General features: G+C 43.5%; 2 protein-coding genes across 6 annotated transcripts; one reads left to right on the top strand and one right to left on the bottom strand.

Annotated features, from left to right (window-relative positions):
• The first annotated feature begins 1189 nt into the window (after positions 1-1189).
• Positions 1190-4321, top strand: LOC133921235 (HVA22-like protein a). Of its 3 annotated transcripts, none has more exons than XM_062366038.1 (6): positions 1190-1408; positions 2287-2313; positions 2415-2537; positions 2839-3079; positions 3577-3747; positions 4053-4321. In XM_062366038.1, exons 1-5 carry the CDS (start codon positions 1347-1349, stop codon positions 3700-3702), a joined length of 579 nt encoding a protein of 192 aa, XP_062222022.1. In that variant the 5' UTR covers positions 1190-1346; the 3' UTR covers positions 3703-3747; positions 4053-4321. The 3 variants fall into 3 exon arrangements, with proteins under 3 accessions (XP_062222022.1, XP_062222021.1, XP_062222020.1); XM_062366036.1 differs by having other exon boundaries at positions 1191-1408; positions 3869-4321; XM_062366037.1 differs by having other exon boundaries at positions 3577-4321.
• Positions 4322-5318: 997 nt separating this feature from the next.
• Positions 5319-9204, bottom strand: LOC133921234 (AP2-like ethylene-responsive transcription factor PLT2). Of its 3 annotated transcripts, none has more exons than XM_062366035.1 (9): positions 8663-9204; positions 7893-8532; positions 7657-7739; positions 6510-6518; positions 6338-6426; positions 6180-6253; positions 6056-6106; positions 5873-5946; positions 5319-5757 (listed from the first exon to the last, which is right to left on the bottom strand). In XM_062366035.1, exons 2-9 carry the CDS (start codon positions 8462-8464, stop codon positions 5600-5602), a joined length of 1110 nt encoding a protein of 369 aa, XP_062222019.1. In that variant the 5' UTR covers positions 8465-8532; positions 8663-9204; the 3' UTR covers positions 5319-5599. The 3 variants fall into 3 exon arrangements, with proteins under 3 accessions (XP_062222019.1, XP_062222017.1, XP_062222018.1); XM_062366033.1 differs by having other exon boundaries at positions 5873-5949; positions 8663-9199; XM_062366034.1 differs by lacking the exon at positions 8663-9204 and having other exon boundaries at positions 5873-5949; positions 7893-8656.
• Between the last annotated feature and the right edge of the window lie 654 nt (positions 9205-9858).

Below are 9858 nucleotides of genomic sequence, written 5' to 3'. Positions count from 1 at the left end.
GTTGACGAATGCGTTCGAAAACCGACCGCTAGCGGTTATCCAAAAATCGTGATTATTGTAAAAACAAGTAAAATTTGAGAATAATTTGGATAAACTTATAGTTCGAACCGAATCAATGAATCGGTAACAGTTCGATTTGTACTGGTTAATTGATGATAATATTACTAGTTATTTATATTTGAAACGAGAAATTCTCAGTATACATCTAATCTGAAGATACAATATATATTAAGATTAAGTTTTGGTAGTATCAAACGCCACAAAATTGTTTGAGATTACCAAAACCTACTTTACTAGCATCAAACAACACTAAGATTTCGATGTGAGTAGAGCTAAATATATACAGAAAGAGCAAACTCCCATACAATCTATACATATGTGAATGAATCTCGAATATCATTGCATATTAGTTGTAGTTGTAAACTTAGGATTGCAAAACTTATCCTTTATCGACATAATTGTAGTTGCTTTGTCTTACTCTAGTGATCTCTAATTTATTTTTCGTAAGTTTTTATTAATCGCTCAATTAATTTTTAAACCGCATATTCATTCCCATATAGTCAGTATCCTAATGCTACACCAAGCAATGGTAAGACCTCATCGCTGAGCTCAAACTCCACGCTGCCTAAATCTAGCCATCGTCCTCTCAGTTGGTGAGCTCAAGTCCCCCATCGCGCAAGCTCAAGTTCCCATCCGGCGAGATCGAGGTCCCAACCACCGAGCCCAAGCTCTAGCAACGGTGAGGTTGAGCTCCCAACCGTCGTCGTGGGCCACCACGTAGTTGCAGGTGTGTGTGTGAGGCGGACAAGCGGAAGGGACCTGGGTGCACGATGAAGACACAGGAGATTGCATCGGTGATGGCTCGCCAGTTGGTGACCACAGCCATGAAGTGCTAGGAGATGCTAACGTGTACAAAACTATCGCGACATGTCATCTAACATGTGAGCTATGTAGAACAAAACCGGGATCGAAACTGCGACGCGGATCCGTTTTCAATAGTCGAGGGATCCTCATCTGGTTTTGCCAATAGTTGAGGGGTCAAATAGACTTTTCCTCATGCAAAATACTAAAGGCCCATTTACATCCGAACGAATCCCATTTACTGATGGGCCTGGACACGTACGGGCCCAATGTCAGCGGCCACCAACCCTGGTCCACGCGTCGGATGCGCTGTTCAACGAAGTTCGTCAGGTCGACGAAGCAAACACAAACGACAGAGTAGTTTGGTGAAAGAGGGAAGAAAAAAGGCGGCGGTTTCGCAGGTTCTAGACCAAACCCAGCGGCTCAGCTCAGGTCGGCTCTCTCATTTCTCCTCAGATTTGCGGTTTTGTTGAGAGGAGTGCGGGATGGGGGGCGGATCCGGATCGGTCCTCAAGGTCTTGGTCAATAACCTGGATGTTCTTGCCGGGTACGCCCTCCTCATCTGGTTCCTCCCTCAGATGTTTAGTTCTTGTGCAGATTCTAGGCGTTTCCGGTACGATTCGTATGCTGTGCTGCTATTTCACTGGAGGTACAGCGTTCTGGGTGTTCTGTCAAGTCACCTAGACGAAGCGTGTTCGAATCATTGCGTGGTTTCTGGGCTGCGGTGCTGGGAATTTGTGGTTGCGGTGCATATAGTGGAATAGTGTTGGGTTCAGGGTTTTTCGTTCATTCCAGTAGTATTAGTAAACGATTGATGTCCCATGCGGCGAGTGAAGCTACCAAAAAGACCTGCAGAGAATAACTGTAATGAAGTGCCATGTAACCTTCCAGATTAGGACTTCAGCATTTGGTCTTGGAAGGCGAGTGTTAATTTTTTGGGGGAAAAGTTGATTATGTTCATTCTTGGACATGGTTCTGTGAAAAGTTGGAACGTTCCATAAGATTCTAAGGATGAATCATACGATGCTGTCATCCAGTTAGCTATGCTGTCATGCTGATGTTCTTTTCCTTTTAGATTGGGGATCTTTGCTGATGGTTTACCCACCCTTTTACACACGATGATGGGCTGTAAGCAATTAGCTTTTATGATTTTACATCTTATACAAAATTTACTGGTATCTTCCGTTGCATATAGCTATATCAGTATATCTTCTCGTTGCATAGAGCACGACGATACATAACCATGTGATATCCAGAGACTATGACTAGCTGGTGGTTGCTAAAGTTGATAGCCTTTTAAGTGTGCTTAGCTTTCTTTCAATTAGTTAAGTGGCACTTAGGTGTAATTATGGTGTTGTGCATCGCTAAATGCTTCTGCTGCCATTTGAAGAAATTTAATCCTCTATTTGCTTTTTTCCCTTGCAGGCCTGTAGTTTCACTTGCTTATCCTCTGTAAGTTAATTCGTTCACTCTTTAGATAAACAATTAGACACGAACCTTCTTCCATTTCATGGTAATGGTTTTTTGATTTTCTTCGCTGGACATTTTCACAGATATGCCTCTGTTAGAGCAATCGAAATAAAATCTGCTGTAGATTATCAGCAATGGCTCACATACTGGGTGCTGTACTCATTTATCACTCTATTTGAGCTCACATTCGCTCCAGTACTCGAATGGTAAAAGGCACTTCCCTAGATCATGATGTTTTTCAAAACTTTGTTCACTCTTTCCATTTTACCTTTAGTCTAGTGTGATTAGATCTTGGAACTTACTATGATGTTCAGCTGTGAAATATTTATTGTGATTGTAGAGCATTCGTGATAGGTAAAACAATAGTACCGTGATCTATTCGACCTAATGAATTTCTTTTCTATTAATCTTCTCTGGTTTAATCCTGCACTTCATGATTTGGCAGATAAGATTCTTAAGTACATCAAGAGATGAATGGATATGCTTACTACTGGCTAATGTTTGCAGGCTCCCTTTCTGGTCTTATGCAAAACTGTTTTTCAATTGCTGGTTGGTATTGCCACAATTCAACGGTGCTGCGCATGTGTATGAGCATTTTGTGAGGCCAATGATTGTGAATCAGCAAGTTGTAAACATCTGGTATATTCCAAAGAAGGATGATTCAAGTAGGCCTGATGATGTAATTTCAGCTGCACAGAGATACATTGAGCAAAATGGATCAAAAGCATTTGAGAATCTTGTTAACAAGGTATTATCTACTTTCTGGTAAAGTTTACCATTCTCATTTGTGAAAATGGTGGCCAATTGGCAACAGTTTCGTTTGTGCAGTTAGAACCACAGCAAAATGTCTCTACAGTTATGCTCCCTCACTTATTAATGACAGTGCAGTATGATTTTCTGCTATGCAGACTATAAAGTTTCAATTAGCAAGTATCAATGTCTTTTATAAAAGATGACATTAGTGATTTCCCACATTGTTAGGGCCTTTATACCTTAATAGAAGGCTCATTACAAAAATAAGCTTTTAGTCAGGACTAAATAGCTAGGCTGCTTCTGGGCTTTACTGTTAGAGTGGGGCTCTATACAGCAAAGCTGAGGCTAAAGTGGGAGTGACTGTTAGAGTTTCGCAAGGTTACCGCGCATCATAGTACCATTTCTATTTCACAAACTGTATGACATAGAGCGCACTGCCTTAGTTTCTTTAAGGGATCCTAGGCACATAATATTCCTTTTTCACCCATGCAGTTTAAGAGTTCAAACCCAAGACGCTCAATACTGGAGGAGGTAGAGGTTGAAAGGAGAACCAGGGCTGAACGAGAATTTGAAGCAAGTGACGTGAATCCTTTCTTCAGTCAAGATTACCGATACTAGGCAACCCTTTTGTTTTCACTCACCACGTGAGCATAGCTGCACAGTGTATGTCCGCCTGCACCATTGCTGTTTCTTTTGAAGTATTATGTTCAGTTGGGCCTTTGCAAGTAAAGACTAACCGCATTTTTTTTTTTGTGTGGTTATGATAACTGGGAACACGTTGCAGGAATTTTTAGGCTCAGTTCGAGGGACGTCTTGTCTCGACTTTGGGATTGCATTTGCACCTGCCTAGTCAATATTATTCTGTAGCTCAACCACCATGATAGTTGTAAATATGTTCCAGCTTTGAAACTCCTGTCCACGTAATGTTCATGTCTTGAATCTTTTATGTAACTGGGAACACGTTGCAGGAATTTATAGGATCAGTTCGAGGGACGTCTTGTCTCGACTTTAGGATTGCATTTGCACCTGCCTAGTCAATATTATTCTGTAGCTCAACCACCATGATAGTTGTAAATATGTTCCAGCTTTGAAACTCCTGTCCACGTAATATTCATGTCTTGAATCTTTTATGTTACTGGATATTACGTATTCATGCCACTGAACTCTATGTTCGTGTTTCGTGGTTGCATGAAGACTGTTCATGATGTGGGAAAGACCGAAAAAGATTTTTTTTTTTCCTTCGTCCCTTGCCGGGTATTCGTGCAAATCATGTCCCGTGTAAGGTTGACAAAAAATCGGAGTGGTTTGAGGCCACAGGTGAGCACATTGTGCAGAGCATGAGTGATGTGTCAGGACCCAACGTTGTATATCTAGGCACTGATAAGTGACTCAGGCCGACAAACCAAACACTCGAAAAGTTGACATGATGCCAAGGCATCGCGTCACTCCATCAGTGATCTCGTGCCTGCTCGCTCCGATCCCGTGCCCGCTTCGTACGCAGCAGGTTACAGGGGCTCCGCTCCCTTCACTCCGCCCGATCGCATCCTGCCGGTGCTCCGCAACGGTCGTTGCCAACCAACTTGCTTGCATGCCGGCGAAATGCGGCAAGTAACCGCCACGCACCGCAAGCCTTGTCGTCCACGCGGGGACGCTTTTGCCAACTTCCTAGGACGCTCCCGAGCCGCCCACGGCCGCGCGTACGCAGAATGCCACGGCTGCTGCTGCTTCGCCGTGCGTGCGCACGGCGGCCGCTCTTGTCAACAGCCTAACGTCCACCGGCACGAGTACTTCGTGCAGCGTGCCATCCTGGTTTTTGGTAAGCACAATCTGGAGAGCTCTGATGTGTTACCGCTACCAGGATTAGAGCTCATCGGAGAGACTGGAACGGAGAAGCCTCATCTGCTGCACTGAACAGAAGACGATGTTGTAGTTCGAGAATAGTGATTTCTCCCGACATGCCATCAGGACCGGGAGTTTTATTCCAGGATACGCTCCTGTTCTGGGAAATGGTCCTTGTCGGCGCATCCAGATCCGGGAGAAACTTTTCAGTGATGTGCCTTGCTTAAGTGTCAACAGCCGCGGAAGGGCAGTAAACATAAATACAGAATGGATGTAAATGCAGCTATACATTGCTTGAGAAACCAAGTAGCAAGCATGGATACCAAAGGTAAAAATGGATTCCGTCAAATCATACTCGAGGGTCATTCATCGATGAGACCTGGGAACGTTCAAACTGACAAAACGAAGATATTAGACAGGACATAAACATTAACTTGGTACATTTCCAGAGAAATATATCCTACAAACCCTATGATACATGCTCAAAAGCTTCTTGGCACGATTCCGCTAGTTGCTTCAAATGCTCTCTCTTGAATAACTGTAATCTTAACACTTATAAAGCAGGAAATATTGACAAACTGCAACCAGTTCTTCTATCTGTATGTACCACTAAGTTTCAAATATGTCTGGCCAAATCTGCTCAATAGATGCCGCCACTTCATCAAAGTCAAAGTTACTATTCAGGCTTTGATGCGAGCAGCCTCAAGCCTTCCCCTTCTATACAATGCATACCCTTGTCCATATAGTTGCTTCGGTCAAAGTTGGTCACGGCATTTTTGCCGCGTATCTCAATAGCAGCAATATCATAAGCCTCCGCAGCTTCTTCCTCAGTTTCTAGTTCAAAACAAGAGAAAAAACATCAGTAAACTGAACTCAATTGGTTTTCAAAAGTATGAAAAAAAATCTGTTAAAAAAAGTAAGGAAAAAACAAAATTCATGTGCAGCATACTGAATGTTCCCAGGTAAATGTCTCTAGTTCCAGCAACCAGTCCTATGCGCGCTTGCCATCTCCCATCTTTTTGCCTTCTATCATAGGACAACATTTTAACTTAGTTCTAGTAATTCTACAGAAGAAAAAAGGTAATCCTTTGAAGTTTGAACAAGCTGAACAAAACAAAAATAGAGGGGTAACCTTGTCACTCCTCTATAAATAGAAGCCCCTCTTGAAAAACAGCTACTTCTCCTGCAAAATAAACAAATTACTGCACAGCCATTTCTCTAATTAATGATACAAATGGGTAATATTGATCACATACCTTCTCAAATATGTCACACATTCCTCTCGAGACAAGTCCCTTATGTCCTCCAGTTCCTTTTCGTACTGTGAAACCTGGAATAATGCTGATACATATAAGATCATCATGCAATTAAACGTATATCACATTGAAAACAAAGAAAAAGGAAAAGGCCTTGCCGGAAAGTTCAATTTTGTATTTTGGCCCCAGTATTTAAGAGTTGCAACATCATAAGCCCTGGCAGCTTTTTCCTCAGTATTATAACTTCCTTCATGGTAGGAAATTTGGGGGAAATGATCAAACCATAAACAGAAGAACTGAGGAAGGACAGTAATGTTTACAGATAGTTACCTAGATAAACTGAAGAACCACCACGGGAGAACACCATTGCAAGAAACCATTAGTAATTGGTCACAAATAATTAACCATATTGATAGAAAAAGGAAGCTATACAGACCAGAAATCAAATGAGTTACTACGAGATAGGTTAGCCACCTTAAGGATAAAACTATCAAATGCTTGGGCTGATTTTGAAAACAAATCAAGAAAGGTCCTTAGTAATAATGATACTTGTAGGAAAGCTCCCATCTTATGTCCTAGGGGAAACCAGAGTCTATTTGTCTAATAAAAAGTGCTGACAATGCATGATGTTTTTTCCTTATGCCATACGTAAGATAAGAATTTAATCGGCCATTCAAAATATGTGGAGGCTAAAACAATTAGGAATGCAACAACGGATGCAATATTTTGCAGTTATGACTCTTCGGTTACTTCTATTGAAAGAAAATACCAATTGGGAGTAGAGTTAGAAAAACCGGGACCAACTGATGTTCAAAGGGCAACAAACGGTGAGCTCAACTAGGCATATCACGTGCTTTTGCCCATTGCAAGTTACCATAAGCCAGTCCACTTTGCTGGAACTTGGTAACAGAATAATTATAGCTCAAGTGTGCAGTGCCAGGCTGCCAGCAAATAGCAAGTGAACCACAGAAACAGATGCGGTGCCAGGAACATCTCAAAAATACAAATGGGGAGCTTGGACATATAATAGAGTTATAGCATGTAAAGAAAAATAAGTTCATTCTTGACTGGCAACTAAAGACACATGATAATATGGCATACATAACATTTACCAGGATCCTTTTGGAAGAGCATAGTTCGTGCTTGACGAAACGTGGATTGGAAGCGCTTCACACATTTGTTCATCTTCTCTAATTAGAAATAAATCTTAGTTCCGTTCTCCCACTACCACCGACCATATTACCCATGACTTGCGTGCAAAGATGGAAATATATGAGAAGACAGAAACAATAGATAGCTCCCGCGAAAACCTTTTTTTGTTGTGGCTATTTTTCCATATCTGGCAATGTCATAAAAATAATTTTGGGTAGCAAAAGTGGTAACGGCTCGATACGTAAAGAGTAGTTGTGACTTAGCAGAAACATCCGATGGTGTCAGTTAAGCTGTCCGTTAAGACAGTTAAAAGGTAAATGCATACCTTGTTTCCCTTTCCTTCTCCGTCCTTCTACTCTGCAAGAACTGTCCCATAAATGAGCTTCATACTTCCCACTCCATCTATGCCTGCGCGATTGATGATGCTTTAGAAAGTATGTCCCAGAATGCTTAGACCAGAAAAGATACATATATTTAAGATACCAAAGTGACAAATGAATCACATTATTTTCTTTCCACTTAGCAACTGTACAAATTAAAGGACACACCGACCAAGCTCACCTGGTCACACCATGGAAACTCGATGATCGGGAGCCAGCAGGTCGTACCGCAGTAATTCCAGCAGAAGCACCTGTGGCACCCTTCTGTTCTCTATACCCTGCAACTGTCGCAAGATTAATAGAATCGCCAACTTCATCAGCAGGCTCATCCTTCTTGACAATGCTGAGGACTTGAACTCTCACATCCCCATCACCACAATCGGCACGCCTTCCATTTTCCACTGCAGTAACCAAAGCAGCCTTCTTGACAGGGTTCTCAGCGTCTGCACGGCCTTCAACTTCAGCTTCATAGTCGACCTGCTCACGCTTGGGCAATTTCTTCTGATCGGCACCACTGGATTCCTCTGCCTTTCCGGTGCTTGCATCCTTAATTCCTGACACCGCTGCACCGTGCGTCTCACCATTCTCCTGAGTTGTACTCATCTCCACAGCAACTGCTGGCACAGTATTCAGATTGATAGAGTGCCCCCTCTCTATCTTCCCCTTATCCCCCTCATCCCCCGCAGCAGCCTTCAGAGGAGGAGAAGCCTCCATTTGCTTCGCAAGATTAACCCCTGCCTCCGATTCCTCCATCTAATACGGGAGACAAAAATAACTCCCAGAACCCTAACTATTTATCTATCTCACTATTAAAAAACTATCTGCAAGAAACGGTGTCAAAGAACATTACAAACAAATATCAGAGTCCGATCCGAAGAACCGTAGAACGAACCACGAAGTCACATAAACCTGCAAGAGTCGGAGAAAGCAAGAACAGGCCACGAACACTACCTTGAACCGCCGCCCGCAGGGATTCCCGAGGACGCCTCCGAACGACGATTAAACCCTAGCAGCGTGGGTATTTAACACCCGAGAGGCAATCGGCCATCGACTATCCAGACAAGGAATTAATAGGGGGCGAATGGCGAATTGGGCAGGAAGCGACGAGCGCAAGCGGGGAGAGGCGGCTTAGTGGAGAGTGATGCGAGAAGGAACAAAAATTCTTGGTCGAATCGAGAGAGAGAGGGAAGAAAAGGAAAAGGAAATTCGCAAGATAATTTCCTCTTGCTCCGGCGGACTTATCTGATCAGCACGGCAGGGCACGATCGGATAATAGCGAAGCGCACCGGCACTAGCGCGCTCCTGTTGAGGACGTAAGGGAATAGGCAATCAAGGGGTGCCTAGTAATTCGGTTTTAGGGTTTACTAGTGATTAAGGGCGAGCTAATTGGGGGCGTTTGCTTCGTGCGCGACGCCCTCGTGATGCGTGCCAGGCAGGCTGGCGACGCAAGGGCGGCCGGCGGCCCGTGCCATGGGGCTGTGCCGTGCAGAGGCCCCGCACAACGCCATGTGAACGCGGATGCAGCTTCGGGTAAGACTTCGCTAGTAGTATTGTTTTTTCCGAAAGGGATTATTGTTTTTTATAACGATTTCTTTTTATGATTTTTTATACAGAAATTTTTGCTCCTATTTCTTTTACTCAGAATTCTCTTAATTTCTTTTGAAAAAAGTTATTGGAGATAAAAAAAATAGAGTGGATGAGAATGAGAAGGGAATCAAGGTAGGTTGGGAATGGGAAATCGCGTTTGATCCGCGCCGTTCGGCGTCATGCCGGGCTTGACGCGGGCGAACCGGAACGTTCTAGGGGAGGAAACGGGAGCCGATCTCGAGGCGTGGCAGGGGCGCGTGGACGGACCAGACCGGCGGACGGTTCGAGGAGGGTCACGATCCTGCGGCTGGCACCGCTTACGGCGCCCTCGGCACTGCAGCGGCAGGCGCAGCCGTTGTGCTTTGATGAACTCGTCAGGCTCTTGATGTTAATTTGACAGCATGTTAATCCCCTTGTGTGATCGTTTACTAATTTCCTTACAAATTTGTTTTTAGAAACCTTACAATTTTTTAGGAAAAACGAAAAATATCAGTTCACATCTAACGGGTCCAGTTTTTTTTTTTTTTCAAAACTGCCACAATATTCGTTCAGGCCTTCTG

Source organism: Phragmites australis, chromosome 6 (genome assembly GCF_958298935.1).
Source record: "Phragmites australis chromosome 6, lpPhrAust1.1, whole genome shotgun sequence".
NCBI lineage: Eukaryota > Viridiplantae > Streptophyta > Magnoliopsida > Poales > Poaceae > Phragmites > Phragmites australis.
Note: the sequence above shows the minus strand (reverse complement) of the source record. Positions and strands in the feature narration are given on the sequence as shown.

Excerpts from the sequence above, each read along its gene's own strand:
- LOC133921235 (XM_062366038.1), top strand. The coding sequence starts at position 1,347 with ATGGGGGGCGGATCCGGATCGGTCCTCAAGGTCTTGGTCAATAACCTG. Across the intron at positions 1,409-2,286 it reads AACCTGGATGTTCTTGCCGG|GCCTGTAGTTTCACTTGCTT; the intron begins GTACGCCCTCCT and ends TTTCCCTTGCAG. Across the intron at positions 2,314-2,414 it reads GTTTCACTTGCTTATCCTCT|ATATGCCTCTGTTAGAGCAA; the intron begins GTAAGTTAATTC and ends ACATTTTCACAG.
- LOC133921234 (XM_062366033.1), bottom strand. The coding sequence starts at position 8,464 with ATGGAGGAATCGGAGGCAGGGGTTAATCTTGCGAAGCAAATGGAGGCT. Across the intron at positions 7,740-7,892 it reads AGTTTCCATGGTGTGACCAG|GCATAGATGGAGTGGGAAGT; the intron begins GTGAGCTTGGTC and ends TCAATCGCGCAG. Across the intron at positions 5,758-5,872 it reads CATTTACCTGGGAACATTCA|AAACTGAGGAAGAAGCTGCG; the intron begins GTATGCTGCACA and ends GTTTTGAACTAG.